The sequence below is a fragment of the Zonotrichia leucophrys genome, chromosome 1 (genome assembly GCF_028769735.1).
Source record: "Zonotrichia leucophrys gambelii isolate GWCS_2022_RI chromosome 1, RI_Zleu_2.0, whole genome shotgun sequence".
Classification (NCBI taxonomy): Eukaryota; Metazoa; Chordata; class Aves; order Passeriformes; family Passerellidae; genus Zonotrichia; species Zonotrichia leucophrys.
This window is the reverse complement of record NC_088169.1, coordinates 105,055,419-105,074,436: the sequence shown is the minus strand read 5'-3', so window position 1 is coordinate 105,074,436 and position 19,018 is coordinate 105,055,419. Positions and strand designations below refer to the sequence as shown.

Genomic DNA, 19,018 nt, shown 5'->3' with positions numbered 1-19,018 from the left:
TACCGACGGCAGGGCAGCGCTTCCCGCCGCACCGCGGGCACCCCTCCGGTTACCGCGGGCACCCCTCCGGTTACCGCGGGCAGCCTGCCGCCGCTCGCACCGCGTGTTCCGCCCCGTCCGCGCTGCCGGCCGTGCGGGCGGTGAGGGCAGCCCCGGCGGGCCGGCGCTGCGAGCGGCCCCGGCGGCCGCAGGTGCCGCGGGCGGGGCGGGCGCTGCGGAGCCGCGGCGGGGCGGGGAGCGGCCGGAAGTGACGGGGCCGGGCCGGGCCGGGCTGATTCACCTGCTGGGCGGTGCGCGGGGCGCAGCCCGGGCACGGAGCCGCCGCCGCCGGGTGCCCGCCGCGCCATGGAGCCGCCGCTGCTGTCGCTGCTCGGCGTGGCCCTTGTGCTGCTCTGCTCCGCAGGTGGGCGCAGGTGGAAGGGACGGGACTGGACCGACGGGAGGGAAAGGGAAGGGAAAAGGAGGGAGAGAGAGAGGGGAGGGCGGGAGGCAGCGGCGGCTCTGTGGGGCTGGGAGGAAGCGCGGCGGGGCTGAGGGGGTGCTGCCCGCACGGTGGCCGCTCCGGGGGCTGGGGTGCGCCGCACCTCCGCCCCTGCGTGTGTGGGGTCCCCGCCGTGTGTGTGGGCGTGAGGGGGTCTCCGCCCTGTGTCTGTGTGTGAGAGAGACTCTGTGTGTGAGTCCCGGCCGGGTGCGGGTCTCCCTCGCTCGTGTATTCCCCGTCCCCTGCCGCCCTCAGCCCGGGGCGCGGTGCCCGGGCGGGCGCTGGCGGAGGGGCCGCGCCGCGGAGCCGACCTGGGCTTTGTTCGCCCTCAGCGCCGCTGCCGAGCTTTATGTGCCGCCTCCCCCTCCCCTTCCCCCGCCGCCTCCCGGGAAGCCGCCGGTGCCCGCCCGGGGTCTCCCGGCTGGAGCGGCGGAGCCGCGGAAAACCGACGTGGAAAAAGCAAAAAGAAGCAAAAAAAAAAAAAAAAAAAAAAAGAAATTCCCCCTGTGTTGCATTGAAACCCCAACCCTGCTGTGTAGCACCTCCAGCATCCAGGCTGGCGCTGCTGTTGAGGGGTGGAAGGGGCCGGGAGGCTCCCGGAGAGCCCTCGGATCGCGGCTGTCCAAAGCCGATGGACACGATGGAGCCCTGCCGGGGAAACGCGAGAGGGTTTGAGGGTGTGAGGAAAGGAGTTGAATTGGATGGACCTCAACGCGTTTGTTTTTCGTGATGAAAGAAAACAAAGGAGTAGATAGTCTCGAACAAAAAAAGCAATCAACCATTCCCAGAACCCACACATACCAAATCAAACGTGCCTAGGCTGCTAAAAAGCAGGCAGATGTTTTTCATCTCAAATCCTAGATGTTATTGGGTTCCTGTAATCAGCTTGGCTGCCATATCAGTGTTTCCTACACATACCTCTAAAATAAAAGCGAGTTTTCATTGAAGTTGACCCAAACTTATGTGAAATTATAAAAGGTGACAAAACACCCATGGAGGCTCAGCTTCACAGTAAAATGTGTATCAGTTGTGTCAGGGGGTCAGGTTTTACTTCCTATTGAAATGTTAATGCCTGTCTTGATGTCACTGCTGTTTTGGGAAATTACTCATGGGATCAAAACTGTGTGTCTGTAATGGAATGGTGAACTCTGATCTCCTGAATGAAAGGGAATAGGTAGTTCTGCATTAAATGTGTTTCCTGAAACAGAGTTAGAAACAAGGTAGATGCTGTGGGTTACTAGTATTTAGTTGGCAAGGTTTGTCATCAAGATTTATATTGAAAAGCTTCATGTAACGAAAACTGTGAAAAGAACTTACTGTGAGTAGAATTAGATGTGCTACATTTGCACTGCTAGGTTATCAAAGGCTATGGTTACAAAAATTAGGAATAATTAATGTATGAAGAAATGTCAATCCGTAATGGAATTTTACATTTTAGTTCTGCTGAAGGATACAGGTGTCTTCAGATCTCAGTGTGAAATTGACTTTGTAAATAAAGAAATATTCCTAATAAAAACACACATGCCTCTTTCATGCAGTTGAGTGACTGTACTCTAAAACACGTATATTTCAGTCCTCTGAAGGAAATAATTGAATAATCCGTGTATGGTAGGAGTTGAGGTGTCTTCTGAACTAGCCTGTGTTCTTTCCCATCAGGCTGAGTTACGGTTTCTGGGTCTGTGCTGCAGATAGACATTGCTTCCTTCACTGAAGGAGCAGATGTCAGTGAGTTGCTGTTCTCCATATGGACCAAACTTAGGGGAAGCTATTTTTTGTGCAGTTGAGTGAGAGCTGTTGTCAGTGAAGCATTGCCTAGGTGCTGAAGTTACTTGGATTTGTGGTGGTTGTGGTTTAACCCTAGTAAGAAACTGAGGACCACCTACATGGTCACTTGTTCTCCTTGTGTGGAGATGAGGGAGGGAATTGGGAGGGTAAAAATGAGAAAACTCGTGGGTGGAGATGAAGACAGTTTAATGGGGAAAGGAAAATCCATGCATGCAAGCCAAGCAGAAGAAGGAATGAATTCACCACCTCCCATGGGCAGGGAGATGCTCAGCTGTGCCCAGGAAAGCAGGGCTCTGTCACACCCAAGGGTGGCTTGGCAGGAGAAACATTGTCACTCTGAACATCCTCACTTCCTTCCTCACCCAGCTGCGTTCAGTGATCCTGACATCGCCTGGTGTGGCACTGTCTCTCTGTGGGTATGCACTGTTGGGAAAGTAATCTCATTCCATTTGGTGCAAATTCATGTTTGTGTAGGGTTTTCAATGACAGAATAAATATAGGTGCTGAACTTGTGATCCCAATTTAACAAATATGATAATTTACGGCTTTTAAGCTGCTGAAAATGCATAACTTCAGAACACAAGTTTTCAATAATTGAAAATGTTACCTTAGCCACAGAGACTTGCTAAAAAAAGATACTGCATGCATACTAAACCTTCCACCATTTAACCTTTGGAGGAAGGTTTTACAAACCAGAAATGGCTGTGCATATGGATGCCCCAACTGAGGATGAGTTTGAGTAGAGTGTTAAGGTAAATAATTGGGTAGGAACTTCTTTAGTCAGTAGTGATATCTTTTGTTGCTGCTCTTGTGGTAGGTTTTATGTGCATTTTGGTTTTTTGTTTGCAGTGGTAATAGTTGGTAATTTTGTACTCTGTTGAAATTCTGTGATGTGTGATGCTTTATTAACAGAATTGTAAGCTTTTAAATAAGGTAAAAGTTCTGGTAAACCTTAGGAAAATCTGTAGTTAGTGCCGTATTGTTAAACTTGCAAAAGTAATTCCAGTACTGTGCATGTAGGAGTAGAACCTAATGCAGGCATGGTAAGTCAGCATTTGGTGGTTGATACACCAAATAAGTATAATAAGGAACTTTAGCCTGTTCATGTTTTTATGCATGCAATAGGATCTTGCAGAACCTTAAATTAGAAGTGTGACTACCACAGGAGTTTAATGATGACTCCCAGTCTTTTAATTGCTAAACATGGGATACTGCATCTGTTGGGCAGTAATTGAACAAGGTGCAGGGTTCAGGTTCTTCTAAAGCATCCATTGATGTGAGAAGTTGCCCGAAATTTGGGACCTGTTTCCTGCATCTTAGAGTTTTAAGAAGTATGAAGTCTTTAACCAGAGATTACTTAATCCACTGTTAGTCAGCTGCTGTGACATCAGCCATGACATCTGAATGAGTGATTTTTCCTTAGCTAATCTGTGTTTCCCAGAAGGAATTTTATGTTGAGAATGCTGCTGCAGAGATTATTATAACTCATCCCTTTGGTCTCCTCTGACTGCCCCCTGTGTTGCATCAAACTTCAGCTCCTCTCTGTCTTCACTTCCAGTTCTTGCCTCTTGCACAGCCAAGCCACTTACAGACATGAAACCACCCCTCCTGAGTGTCTGGTTTGGCTTCTGTTGCTGCTTTACGAAAAATATTTGTGCTCGCGTTTTTATATGAGCAAGTGTATGCTTTGCTGTAATTCCATTCACACTTCAAGAAAGTAATCTTGAATATCTTTAAATCTGCCTCAGTGTTGGAGCAGATTAAAACTCCTTTGCCACAGTGCCTGCAGAAATTTGTACGGACTAGGAAGCTGTTTTTGAGGCCAGTATTGTTTCAACATACTTCCACAATAATTTAATCAATTGTTGTTTGCATGTTTTGTAAGCTTTTAATGACAGGGATCCTCTTTGGTCATGTTGCAACTTCTGATTGATTTCTTGAAACTTTTAGATACTGTGTGAAACATAATAAATATGGAGAAGACTTTAACAACTGTGTGGCTCACCGGCATGGAAGAATGTATGTGTCCCCACCCCCTCTACTACAGGAATTTAGTTACACTTTCTTTTTTTCTGTTTCTTTCTTTTTTCCCCTCTTCCCTTTTAGGGAATTCCTCTTTTATTCCTTTGCACCTTTCAGGAGATGGCTCAGAAAAGTCTCTTCAGCCAGTTGTCCTGGAGTAAGTGGCAGGAAGTCACAGTTCTGTGTAAACCATATTGCAGTTTCAGTGGCAACTGCAATATGAGCAGCCCCTGCATCCTAGCTGGTGCTTTCCTTTACTGCAGTTGTAAACAGGTCTCAGTTGCTGAAAACTTTAATTTTTAACTGGTTAGATCATGTGAGTTGAAAGAAGAAAGTGTTTTACCGCCAATTTGCCCTGGTGCAGGGTGGGAATGAGTGACAGGAAGGATGGCAGAAGAGCATTAGGAGGAAAACTTATTCTGTTTGATCAGTATTTTCCCAAAGTAGGGAAATATCTGTAAAACCTTGCCCTGGAGAGAGCTAACACTAGGAGTAAGACTACATGGCTAAATCAGGCAATCAGTCAAATGTCCAGATGTAACCTCAAAGATTATTTTTGCACCCCCTTTAAAGTTGTACCTGGAATTCATCTGGCTCCATAGTCAGCTAGTTCAGGGAGTTTAAAAGTTATAAAAAGAATAAATTTTTGTGAGGTCAGTTTTCTGCCTGTTCCTTTTCCTGATCCAACTCAATGAGATCAAGTCTGAATTATAGCAAGGGTGTGTCAGCTGGAACCTCAAATGCATATAGGTGGAATACATTATTGCTATTGTTTATTTATTAATTTATTTAAAATTCACCTACTTCCTGGGTAATGTGTTCAAAATGTGATAAAGAGTCACAATTTGGAGCTTTATTGGTTTTGCACTGGAGCCATTCCCTGGTGCTCTGATGTCCTTTAGCTGCTGTCAGGATGCATTTGAGGTACTTGATGCTTGCAAGTTGTGCAGTTGCACTTGCTGCTACATTTTTTAACAGATTTGTTTTTCATGCCCTACAGCTAAAGCCTATATGCTTAGTATGCTGAAAAATAATTCGTCAGTAAGAACTATTTGGTGTGTTGGAGGGAAAGATGAGGATTTGATACATTCTCAACTGTTTGAACTTGTACAGAATTAGTTTGCATAAGGAAGTATCCTGTATTCATTTATCCTGTATCTTCAGTTCTTTGTTTTAGATGTATTAACAGTATAAGATACAAGGAATATTTAATCTCAGTTTTAAGGCAAAAAAATTAACCTGTATATGTAAAAAAATATGTTTTAGTCTCCCTAAATTTTTTAATTATTTAACTTTGTGGGTAATTCTTCGAGCTTATTCCTTTTGGTGGGAGTGGGGCAGGGAGGGAAACAAGAGCGGGCAGACAAGATGTTTTTCTCTGACATTATGATGCTTCACCTTTATATTTAAAAAAATGAAACAGTAACAAGAAAAGAGCCCAAAATCAACTCTGTGCCAGTGAATCAAGTAGTTGTCAATCTTAATGCTAACCTTGCATGTACTGGGGGAAAAGCATTGTGTGTTCAGTAGCTCAGAAGAGCCAAAGCCTCTTTACTCAAGTGCAAATAACATGGCTGCTCAGTTAAGTGTTGGATTGTAGTGAACTCCCTGATGCATCGGCTGACAGATGTGCCCAATGCATTCACACTGCCAGCGAGCTGCTTCATTCAGCTCCCTTTTAAATGCCATCAAATTGGCAGGAAAAAGATCGAATCATGTGCCTTGATTGCTTAGTGACTGTGTAAGCCTCCAATATCCCTCTGTAGTGGGAAAGTGACTTGCAGGGCTAAAGGCAAAACAACCTGTGCAGCTGGCCGAGACCTGGGAGAGAAGGGGCAGGATTTTGTGTAAGTCATGGCAGGATTTTGGCCCTGATCTTATTATTTTTTGTGGTCACTGAAAAAAGTCTTTGTAAGGTTGGCCTTCATTTCATTTTGGGCTTTTCAGTGCTGTTTCTTAAAGTCTCTGAAGTGCAGTCTGAAGGTACAGTGTCGCATTACACCTGTCCCCATTACAGATGTGATGTGGTTACATCTTCGTGTCTGCTGTGCTTGTTGCCCCTTCCAGCCGTGCCATTGGATTCCTTCTCCCCTCCCTTGTGTCAGAGCAGCCTCATGCTGCTGCTGCCAAAGCCCATCCAGCTGATCCCACAGAAAACTTGGAACTCACTGTGGTTTTATGGAGATACTGGGCTAAACACTACTCCTCTGCTTAAAACGCATCTTAGTCCCGGTTTGTGTTACACTGTCCCCTCCCCCTTTCGGTTGCCTCCCGAAAGCTTATCCTGCCCTTCAGTAAGGAGATCTGAATGCCCCCTCTCTGCTCTTGATAAGCACGTCCCTCTCAGGAAGGTCATCAGCCAGCAGTTGCTAGGAGACGGGCTGGTGGCTTTGGGTTTAGCAACCCAAAAGCTCCAAGAATGTGCTGAACAAGTAAGGAGCACAAGGACAGTTGCAAAAGAAAGGGATGTTGGAGTGAATCTGAAGGCAAAGGGTGTGTTGAGGAAAAAAGGAAGTTGTGAGGAAAAAAAAAAAAGAAAGATAATTCAAGTCTTAGCCTGTGTTTTTTAAGTTTTAATTGTTGCATAGCTTTTTCAGCTGGTCTCTGAACTGTGGAGGAAAGTGAAATCAAGCTCATACTGTGTATTTGCAGAGTTGGGGTTATTGGTAGTTTTGTTTATATGAGCCTTTAAGTTAAGAATTTTTTATTAGATTGGGAGCATGTGTAACTTGTAGCTTAATTGTGCTGTAGCTTTTAAACTGGGGCAGGGGTATGCTACACTACACAAATTGGAGCTATTTATTAATTTAATGCTGTCTGAAGGCATCCAGACTGATATTTTTTTTTTAATGTCTTTGAAGAAGTGTGCATAGTCAGTTTCTTATCTAGTTTTTTTTTCTTTTTTTAACTCGTGTGATTTGACAGAGGATTTGTGGATTCAAGTAAATGTGCCTCAGAAGAGTGGTGCTTCTCCCCCACCCTGCTCAGAGGAAGTAAAATTTGGAAATACAAGCCCACTGTTTTGAGACCCAGCAGCAGAGTTGACTCTCCAGGATAGTAGATAGTTTCTCAGGCTTATTCTTATATGTAGGGGGATTTTTTTTTGGCGTGTGTTTCATTTTGTGGTTTCTTGTTTGGGTTTTTTTTGTTGTTGTGTTTTATTTTTTGTCGTTGGCTTATTTTTGTTTGTTTGCTTGGGGTTTTTTTTAAGTGCCCTGCTGTTTCATCAGCCTTCTTGTTGTAGCTTATGGCAAAAACTTATTTCATGCAAATAAGTCTTTTATCTGCACTCTCAGTAGAAGAAGTGTTCTGAAAACCGGGAATTTGGTCACTCAGCCTCTTTGAGCTGTAGGTGAGGTAGCTGAGATGAAATGTGCAAGAGAGTGTTTTAAAATTTTGCCCCTACTAACATTAAGTATGTAAAATTCTATCTCTTTTCTACAAAAATTGCTTCCTGAACTGTTTTTATATTTAGTTTGGGACTAAAGTAGGAAGGAGGAGAGTATGTGGAGCCAAGTCTGTCCTAGGTGAGCACTTTTATTCCTGGGCTGCCTTTACTTTCTCTGGCTCCATAAACTGTGTCTTTTCTGCACAGTAGGAGTTTCACTGAGATCTGTGACTCCAGTTTAGAGAGCACTGACCTGGGAAGTCTGAAATGCAGGTGTGAACATCTTTTGTATTAATTTTACTGCCTTTGAGGATTAACCAGTGCTCTGCCTAGTGGACTTAGGCTAGTGTAGAAAGGTAAGTCTTTATCTTCTCTCTCACCATTTTGCATTGGGCCTTTTTGAGGTTTAAGTAGAAGAATACTTGGTACAGTAGTGAGACTAGCCTTGGAAATGTTAGGTTTAAGTTGTTCCTTTTGTTCCTTTTGCTAAAATGTGTTTTTGGGTGTTTTTACCACTCCAGTGAGCTGTGCTTATCTCTGAAATTTGTATCACTGCATTGTATGATAACACTTAGGGTGTGAAGCATGGAAAAAATGTGGTCTGTGGAGCATGTTAAATAGTAACTGTTTAACACTTGATATTAGCAGGACAGTACTTTCTTTGTCAGGAAGGGCTTTGTGATTTGCCTTTATCAGCATGGGATTATCCTCAAAACTGAATTCTTTGTGGAGTTCTAAAATAGAATGTACGAGAACTAAACCTCTTTACACACATAGATTCAGATGCAGTAATGCTGTGGGACTTTTTCTTCTCTTGTTTTATTTACTGCTGCATTATTATCTAGCTTTTTTGGTTCCTGACCAATTGCTTGTTTGTTCCTGTCCTTTGTTTCTTGCTTGTTTTACCTCCGTTGAGGTTACTGTGACAGCTGAATATTCTTTGATACCTAGATACCTGACTAAATTAATATTAATAGGATGTGTACTGAACTAATATGTGTGATGGAATCTGTAACATTTTGAGTTTCATTCTCATCTCAAAATCCCCAAGTCTATTGAATTTGTGTTCTAAAGAGAAGACTGTTAATCTTTTTAGTCCTTCTTTTAAACTTCCTTTTTATTGACATTGTTCCTCCAATGTTTACTAAGCTAAAGGATACTGTTTAGGGACTTTGTGTTGCAGAGTTTATGACATGTGAAAAGTTAGAGTCACCAAAGATTCACAGTGTTTTGGGCCCAAGCTTCTGAAAGCTGTAACTGTGTTGGGTCTTTTTGCTCTTGGAGGTAAGATGTAGAACCTGAGAATCCAACTCTGAAGCTGGGCCTTTATTGTTAAACGTGTTTTACCTTTTGGGGAGGGGTTTCACTGATAAATTTAGGATGTGGTTTTGTTTTTCACTTGTGGCAAAACAGCATAACTGCAGCTTTTTGGCCATCTCAGCTGTGCTGATGTGACTTAGCTCCTGGGTGCTGCAAAACCCACTAAAATAAGTAATGCCAAATATTTGTTTCCTTCTATTCCTTTGCGAAGGCAACTTTTAATGCAGTTACTTGATCAGCAGGAACCTGCCTTGCAGGCATTCCCTTTGGCTGCTGAGGATGCTGATGTTTGGCATTGTGAGGAAGCAGGAGAGGACTGTGGGGTGCTTGTGGGCACATCAGCCTTGGAGCCTTTGTTTGTGTCAGATTGTGCCATAAACACCAGGAGTCTCCTCAGCCAGGCCCTCTTCGTGTGTACCTTCCTCCCTGCACACTCCCTGCTTGCTAAGGGTGTAAACCTGACTCACTCACTCCTACAGGGCCTGGGTTCAGAAGTGCAGGTTTGAGATAAGAGGTTGTAGAACTGTCTGAGTTAAGGTGGGAAAGGTTGGGCAGCTTTGTTCTGTAAAGTCATTACAGCTAGCTGAGAAAAGTAGGAGATGAACTGTGGAGAAGGAGAATATTCAGAAGTAAAGTAGGGTTGTTGGGGAGGCAGTTTTTGAGACTGAAATCTGCCCAGTGAAAAGATTTGATCACAGGTACATCCCTAATCTGCATTTGAAATACAAGTCTAAGCTGAAGTCTCTTAAGTGAATTTTGTAGCTTATGACTCGCAAAGCATTAATGTGCATTTCTGGTTGTGATCTTTGCTTGCTACTTAAGGCCACATTCTGTGGGAAAAAGCATTTTTATGTTTAGAACCTCTGCTTGTTTGCAGTCAGGTATTGGCAAACAAGGCTGGTTTTGGAAATCCTGGTACTAAAGTACTCTGAAGATGCAGTTGCAGGTGGATCACTGAGTAGAAGAGCATCTCTGAGCTCAGCTCTTACTCTGTGTAGAAGCTGTCCTGTTCCCCACGTAGGGAGGGACCGTGTCTGCCAGGTTACATAACCCTTCTGTGGCACTGCCCTATCTGATGCCACAAACATTCATGCCAAATTTAGATGCACACTTACGTTTGTGTAAGCCAGCAAGGCAGAATTTCAATGTGTCCTGATTAAATATGAAAGCACTAAATGCATAAGTAGTTCACAGAGTAATTTCCTTTCTGTTTTTATTAGTATATATCACAGCTCTGCTTATGTCTGTGTTGGAATGAAGAAAGCTTTGCTCCATTTTAATTTTTTGTCTGCTTTCTGTTTTGAAGATTCTTTTATACTAGAAACCAACTTCTATCAGATTCCATAAAATATTTAATTTTCCCTAGATTATTCTTAATAATGTCGTTTGGTAAACTGTGTTCTACTTGAGTGATACCTAAAAGTAAGTTCAGATATTCAGAAGGAAAGAGTTTTTCTAAAGACTTGCTATGGGTTTGCACCCCTTCAGAAATCATATGAAAAACTTGTTCAGTCATACAGATATAGTTTGCAGTGCTCTTTAGGGTCAGTTCCCCAGAAAAAGAGTATTTTATTCCGCCTTAAGAAACTTAAATCTGAATGTTCAGAACCCAAATAGTGTATTGTACTTCTTCTAATACAAACTTTTGTTAGGGATAATACTTGTTATTCTTCATCAAGGGAAGGGTGCTTTTATCTTCTCAGCCAGTCACAAATATTCATTTGTTTGCCACAGCTGAATATGGCACATGTTCTCTTGCAAAATACTTTGAAAACAATATGCAGTCATTTGGATCAGGTGCACTTCAAAGCTGACTTTCAGGGGTTTTCTTGAGAGCTTGTTGTGTGCTTCAGAGTCTACACTTTGCAGAGATTTATTTGCTGCAGTTAGAAATTAGATATTTTAATGCTAAGCATATTTGAATAAGTAGGATGAATGACTTGAGTCACTTATCTGTGTCTAAACCAGAAAAGGGTCTGAAATTTTATCCATTAAACCGTGCTAACCAAAACAAACACAGGTCTTCCTTCAGCTTGTGATAAAATGTCTGCCTGTCATGTACTAGCAGTTGGATACCACAGTGGATCCTCTTATGTTTTGAGGAGCATATGTAAATAAATAGAATCTCCCTGATTGGAGTGGAAACTGAAGAGGTAAATCTTGGGGAAAAATGGAGAAAATGTCATCCTGTCACAGTGCTTGCTTCATGTAGATCTTTAATGCAGTTGCAGAATTGTTTGTGTTGGACATGACCTCGGTCGCGTCCAACCTTCTGCTCCAAACAGCAGCAACTCTGAGTACTTTGGTCTTCTCTGTACCAGCTATCACCTGTCCAGTTTTCTCTCTGACTCTTTACTACCCATGTAATAGTAGAAGGTTTTCATGTGGCACTGGAGTCCCACGCTGCTTTCAGCTTTGGTTGTGTTTTGACTTCCCTGCAGGCGTGCTGCATGCCTGGGCAATATTTGTGTATTCTTCCCTGATAGGCTGTTCTTGCTTCTTCCTCCTTAGGCCAAGCTGCTGATTAATCTGCTTATTTTGCTGGGTTTTGGGATGTACTCCTTGTGTGTGGTTAGTAATTGTCCTTAAATACTCCTCAGTTTTCTTGAGCTCTTTTGCTTTTTTGAACTGGATTCCACAGAATTCCAGCTACTGGGTAAGGCAGTCTGCTCAAATGAAGTGCAGGGTCTGTGCTGGATTTGCCTTCCTCCTCTCAGGATTTTATTAGTCACTTTCATGGCCAAGTGGTCATGGTCAAGGCTGCTGTTGATCCCATCCCTGGCAGGTTCTTAGGTTTTTTTCCTTGAAAGCAATCTCAAGAAAGTATCAAATGGGAATTGACTCATTTAGTGCTGTTTTCCTCTGAAATATTTCAGAAACCTCTTAGATTTTGTATCCTGCTGTGTTGCCCTGCTAGTAGATGTCACAGAGGTGAAGTAGTAACCAGTCTCTGTCATTTTTAGAAACTTCCTGGAACTGCTGAAATAGTTTGTCAGGTTCTTATCCTGACCATGTGATTTGTAACAAACTTGGTCTGTGATGTTTCCTTTAACCCTGACCCACAAGCTATTAGCCAGCCTGTTGTCTGTCCTGTAGAGCAGCTTTTTGTGTTCCAGCTACTCCTACAGGTAGAGGGCAGGTCACCTGCTGTGCTTCCCTTCCTGGCTTTGTTTAAAAGCTTGTGTCCACTGATGACACAGTGCCAGTCATGCAAGCTGTCACACACCTCACTCTGCTGTCAGCTCTGTGTGCAGGTGCTGTGGGTGGCTTCCCTTTTAACCTGATTTATCCTCACCAGGGTATCTCTTCCTGGTATCTCTTCCTTCCACCAGCCTGACCCAGGTACTTCCCATGGCTCAGTCTCTACTCCCTCCCTATGGCCAAGTTCAATTCCCATTCCCTGAGATCTCTCATTTACAGGGCTCCTCACCAGCTCTGATGAGTTTGTTCATATCCCACTTCCTTGGCTGGATCCATTTCTAACTTAGCAGCCCTTGTTTCTCAGGGCCATAAAAGTTCAAGTGCTCCTTGCAGTGCCATTCCTGTGGTGAGCTGTTCACTTGAAGGATGTGTCTCTACCAGCCTTTCCCCACCACAGGAAAAGAGCCAGGAGGACCTGAGATCTCATGTCCAGTTTTCTAGCCACACTTGATTTGCCCCATCCAGGTCTCTGTTAATAGCAGGTAATAATTAAGTGGGAAAGGAACCAAAAAAGAAAAGAAAAAGGCACTAGTGGTGATGATTATCGAGGTCAGAGGACCCTTGACATGTCAAATTGGCCAAGCCTCCTTTTCCAGCATATCTGGCAGCAGCTGTGTGTCTTCCCTGCAGAAGGGAATCTCCAACTAGTGTTACCTGCCCCTCCCTTGTGTTGCTAATGCTCAGTCCAAGCCCAGCTAGCTCTGACATGTACCTTAATTGAGGTGCTTCTGCTTCTGCATGTTGATGTTGACCCATAAAAAAAAAAAGTGGAAAAAAGGTTTGTGTTTGCAGCCTTACTGTAAGGAAAAGACCATGGAATAGTGGTGTAATGAAAAAGAGGTGTTGGGAGATGTGCAGTAAGAAAGGAATTGAGATTTATGGAAAAGCTCTGATAATTAGAAGGCTCAGATTGATGTTTGAGTACCTCACACAGCAGCTACTGTGTGCTGGGAGCTTCACGTGCAGGAATGATTGTTGGGTGTTATCCTGAGGACTGTGTGCTTTAGCTTTCATTAACATCTTTGCATGCAGTCAATGTGCATATATGAAAATACTACTTGGTCTTCAAAAGTATCAAAAATCAAAACTTTAAAAAATATTTTTATGACAATCTTCTATTTTGGGCAACCCTCTTCAGGCTGTTGGGTTCTGCTTTTATTTGGCATGTGATTACTATGTTGATTTATATGTTTGGATCAGAGAAATGAGTGCTGTAGTAGAAACTGAAACATTTGCTATTTCTGGCTTTTAAAGCACTTGGACCAAGCTGCCAGGCAGTGATAGGTGGGACTGCTGGAGTCTGGTTTCCTAGGAGTGTGTCTCTGAAATGAGGTACTTCCAGCTTTTAGCATATTTTTTTCTTCCCAGTTGCCACTTTTTCAGTGTTTTGCCATGAAACTGTGTAATGTCCTCTTTGAAATTACACTCACATAATGGCAATGGAGAGAAAAGAGATAGTAGAAGAATCTAATGCTTATTAGTTATGTCAGTACAAATGAGTACTTGGGGGACTTCTGCTTGTACTGGATTGTTATTTCTTCTTTTATATTTGTTTTGAAATTGTCAAAGAGATGAACAAGTAACAGCTGAAGAAGGAGAGAAATAAAACATTGATCATAGAAGTCCCATTTGTTTAGAAAAGCAGTCAAAAAAACAGCACATGGATACTCATCTGTCCATTTTTTTTGGCCATGTTGTGTTTCAGCAGGTATCAACTGAAAATCAGAGGGGTTGATACTTTTTAGTAGTAGGGATGTGTCCTACTGTCTTCAGAGTATGAATTGTATTCCCCACTATCTGCTGTGAAAAGGCAGAGTGTTGCTCTTACATGAATTATTGTCCCATTTGTGAAATTCTCAGCAGGCTCCCTTGTGGGGAGGGGAAAGCAAATGTGTGTGCTGTGATCCTTTGTTGTGGAGCTTCAGATGGCAAAGTGACTGTGACTGGAGATGCTGCCACAGAGCAGCAGCTCTGCTTCAGTGATTTACTTCAGAATGAAAGCTTTTAATTTCCCAGGTTACAGATTTGAGGCTTTTAAGGAAGCAAGTAACATCATAATGTATTTCATTATCAGTCACTTATGCTGCACTTGAGTTCACATCCCTTTTCTTTAATATAGTAATGTTGAAGATGCAATTTGGAGATGAACTTGAGAGTATTGTATTGCAGTTCCCTAATGAGGCTGTGGGGGAAAGGGAAACAGAAGAGTGTGGAAAAATAGTTCAGGAATTTACATTAGTAATGTAAATGCTACTGGGTGTTATGGAAACATGAATGCACTTTAAATCTACCCATAAGCAGAGGTAGTACTAGTCTTGTCTTTGCTTATTCAGAGGTTTAGAATGGCTAGTTTGAAAATCTGAAAAGATCCTTTAGGAGGGGATAGAATTGTGACAAGTTAACTGGTATTCATGGAGATCACTGTTATTTAGGGAACAATATTAATTCAACCTAGTAGTAGAGAATTAATTGTTCAGATCTGTTTACTGTGGTCAAAAAAGAGGTAGTACAAATCTCTTAGAGTTATCCTTGAAAAGGTGTACATTGTTGGTAAGAGACTTTGCATGTAAGTCTCTTTCCTACCTCAAGCTGGTGTGGATTTTTTTGGTTGGTGTTTCTTTTTTTTTTTTTTTCTTTTACCAGACAGAGGGTAATGTCATGAAAAGGAATACCATCAATGGTAGGAAACATATAATCCTACCTAGTTTGTTAATAATCAAACAGTGAAAGGCTTTTCTTGCAGGCTGTAGTCTAGAATTTAGTATGTCAAGTGAATTGTCTTTCTGAAGGATTTTAAAAAATAGCTGTTAAAGATCCTGCTGTTTTGTCATCAGGAAGAGAATGCAAACACTTGATAGAGAGCAAAATTTAAAAAAGCAAAAAGATATCTGTTGGGTCCCTTCCAACTCACCATATTCAATGATCTACTGAAGGAAGCTCCTCTACTTCACTGGAGCTCCTCTGCTATATGGAGAAGTGCAAGTTACAACATAAAGGCACTGTGTGAAATGATTTTAAAGACTTTTTCATCTGAGGCTGTTATTTTACCTCTGAAAAGGCACCAAAGCCATTTATCTTCCTCATGCTGTCCACTCTCCTGGTGCCTTGCAGCTCTCATGGCTGTGCTCACATCTGTGTGTGTGTCTAGCACCCATAAACTGACCAAAAATCTGAGCTTGGTTTCCAGCAAGGTGGACAAAACAGTGGATGTAAGAGTGCCAAACTTGTTTCCATCATGAGCAAAGGGTCTGCTTTCCACATCCTGGCTGTGATGTGCAAGCCTGTACACTTGGAATAAGGGAAGCCTGTGTTTGTGGTGAAACAGGGAATCTTGCTGTAGGCTTTTTGAGTAGCTTTTTCTGTGTCACTATATGAATTCTTTTTCAGGGTTGAATTGAGGAAAATTTGTTGTTTGGAAGCATGTTTGCCTAGAGGCATGCAGATAAGGATTATGCAGCCTTTTTAGAGGAGGAAGACAAACAGAACAGACAAACAAATGCAAAAAACTCATTGAGATTTTTCAAAAAGATTAATTTGCCTTCTATCTCCTTGTAGATGGAGGAGCCCTTATAACTAAAGGCGAAGTAAGTTACTTCCAACCCAGGATTTCTCAAGAATTCTGTCTATCCTGGCAGACTTCATTCCTGTTCCATACTTTCATTTTACAGTGAGGTAGTAATAGTAAAGTGATTATATAATGACTTGAAAACCTGCTGCTGAAAATGTTTAGCTTAGGATTGTGTGGGACGTGAATTGTGCAAAAAAACCACTCCAAACAACAACAAGTATGGCTTGAAAGATGTGGCTGCCTGTTGGATGTAATTCCACATGAGCAGCACAGGATTTTGCACTGTGTTGGGTGACAGGGTCTGCACAGGCTTTCTTCAGCAGTGACAACTCTGACTGATGGCATGAATTCTATACTGGAGAAGTATGTCATAGAGCACTTACAGTGAGCCACTGCATGTGACTTGTTTTCAAAACATAAAATTATATTTTTATAGGTCTGACAAGAAGCCTAACAATAACTTCAGTTGACCAGTCAATGTTTGAAAAGGCACAAGGAGAGAAAGTTACGTTGCCATGTACATTTGAACTCTCGGCAGAAGATGAGGGACCACTAGATATTGAGTGGGTATTGATACCAGCAGATAATCAAAAGAAGGAACAAATAGTAAGTAGAGACTTCTCTTTCTACAGTGTTAATTCAGTTAACACTGAATTTAGTAGGTCAATGTATGAGGTTTTTACTGACTCTCTAAAGTTCCACCTTTTCAGGTTGGGATGCTTGTGATCTTAAATTGCTTTGAAGCACCAGTCACATGAAATCTAGTGGAAGTTTTGAAATACTGGATTAAGAATGAAATGTTAAGACATTTTTCACTATAAACTTGCCTTCTGATGAAGAACTTCCAAATTAAATACACTTCAGTTCCAAAAAGAAAACTTTGCTTTTGTACCTGCGTTATCTTCCTTATTGAAAATAGATTCACGAGGACTTAATTTTAAATATATTCAACTCTTTTAGTTATTGATACTTTCCTGTCTTTGAAAGCCTTATAAGTAAGATGATTCATATTAGTAGGCAGGTTTTGCAAAGTTAAATTGGAGCAATTCTAAACAGTTTTCTTTCAGTCAGAAGTCAATGCTGACATATTGGTACTTGGTCAGGTGTTTAGTTGGAGTATTCACTATAATGCTGTATGTGGTGGTATTTTGAAGGTGGAGATATTTGACTCACTCTGTTTTATTTCTGGGATTAAAACTATAGAAAGAAACTTGAAAATTCAAAGAGATGAAATTATTTTAAATGTTTGTGCACTAAGTAGATTTCTGAATCATATTTCTTTTTTTTTATAGATAATTATGTATGCTGTAGACAGGGTTTATAATCATTATTATGCTGGTTTGACTGGGCGAATGCAGTTTACTAACCTTGATCCCAAATCTGGTGATGGTTCACTGGATATCCTGAATTTAAAAGCATCAGACACTGGCACATATCAGTGCAAAGTGAAGAAGGCTCCTGGAGTTCAAAGCAAGAAAATACAGTTGACTGTACTTGGTAAGATAATTTATTTTCTTAAATTTTCAGTGATGATTTTTATGTGCTTATTCCACCCTATTTTCAATGTCTGAAAAGAAAGCTTCTGTTGGGCAGTGTTGTACAGAATCTGTGATGATTATGGTCGTTACTGAGGGAGGGATGGGCTTAATTCTGTTCTGGGAAATGAAGGGAATGATATTTAGAATTATAAGCATTTCTAGAAGTTCTGCACCTGACTCATATTTTGTAGAAAAATCTTTCTGTGCATAGAAATGGTTTGTGGCACAAACTTTATCTTTCACAGAATGAACTGGCTGCCAGAACACAACTAGGAAGTATTTTAATTGTGACTGTTATTAATTCAGTGATGTTTTATTTATTAGTAAAGCCAGCACGGACTAAGTGTTCCATTGAAGGATCACAGGAGATTGGAAAAGACGTTACCTTGAAATGTGTGTCACAAGAAGGATCCCCACTTCTGTCTTACGACTGGAGGAGAGTGTCTGGCACACAGAATCTTCCTGCCACTTCTGTGCTGAGTACTGTCAAACTTCATTTATTACTCTGAAATAATTAAAAAGATTGCAATATTATTTTTGGCTTGTAAGCATCTCTGGGTTACTATAGAGTTGTCAAGATTAAATGTCACTTCTGCCCTCTAACAAAACTGACTTTGAAACAAGCTGGAGTTGATTCTGGCTTTTAATTCACGCTTGGAAATGTTTCAAGCTTCAAGTTGAGATTTTTATCATGAAGAGCTGCAGTATCATGCTCACCTGTGCCCAGATGTTTTTGGTTCTCCTGCTTGCTGATGGTTTTGTGTGCTTAAGTGGACATTGGGAATTCAGGTGTGGCTTCAATATGATTTAAAACAAGCAAAAAATATCCAGTTTTTTTGTAAGCTTCTGCATTCTGTTAGAGTATGCAATATCTTAAAACACAGATCCCTAAAAATCATCTACAAAGGAAGAACCTAATACTGTTCTTCATTTTGGACCTGACTCCTGGTCTCCTATTTGATGTCTCTTATTCATTGTTTTGACAGTGAATCTGTTGATCATGTCCTCAAGACTTTAGGCTACTGTTGTTGTGACCCTTCTTTCTCCACATCCCAAATTTGTCTTGTGGTAGCAAAAAGAGAAATTGGCAGTATCAGTGCTGGACAAGAATGAGAGCACATTGTGCAAGAGTGACTTGTAACTCAGAAAAGCCATGTTAGTTTTGGGCTTGTGAATGTACTTTTGGGGACACTGAGTGTGTTCTGTAGAATCTAGACCCTATCTAACTTGTTTAGCAGATAGAGCAAGTCAAATACTGTGGAATACACTTCTAATGGAGTAAGACTTCTATAAACAATAGCATTTTACAGCATGATAGAACTGTTTAATCTCTTTTTTTTCATATGGCATTTTAAAGTTAAGATTTCATGTATATGCTGGTTTAATAATTCTGTGATATGAAATATGGAATTATATTTAGGAAGATGGTAAACCTCTCCCTTCTGTTGTTTGTAGATAAAAATACAGGGGAGCTTCTTCTGAAGAACGCCTCTCGAGAGTATTCTGGCACATACAGCTGTGTGGCCACAAACAGAGTTGGCACAGATGAATGTTCTGTTGAGCTGAATGTCACCCCTCGTAAGTGTTTGCTGTGCAATAGTCACACAGTGTTCTTGTATTAAAGCTGAGCAGTCTTTTTCTCTAAACTCTTAAATGGTTAAAAACCCCAATGCTCTTACGTAACTTGTGGGTGCCACTTCAAGTCTTAGTGTTTT

General features: G+C 41.7%; 1 protein-coding gene across 2 annotated transcripts in view; it reads left to right on the top strand.

Annotated features, from left to right (window-relative positions):
- The first annotated feature begins 262 nt into the window (after window positions 1-262).
- The window catches only part of CXADR (CXADR Ig-like cell adhesion molecule), a 32,542-nt gene continuing 13,786 nt past the window's right edge, over window positions 263-19,018 (top strand). For both annotated transcript variants that reach the window (XM_064726544.1, XM_064726534.1), the window contains exons 1-5: window positions 263-403; window positions 16,202-16,371; window positions 17,058-17,262; window positions 17,628-17,783; window positions 18,759-18,881. In XM_064726544.1, the coding sequence (XP_064582614.1) occupies window positions 346-403; window positions 16,202-16,371; window positions 17,058-17,262; window positions 17,628-17,783; window positions 18,759-18,881 (712 nt within the window). In that variant the 5' untranslated portion in view covers window positions 263-345. The remainder of the gene's footprint in view (window positions 404-16,201; window positions 16,372-17,057; window positions 17,263-17,627; window positions 17,784-18,758; window positions 18,882-19,018) is intronic.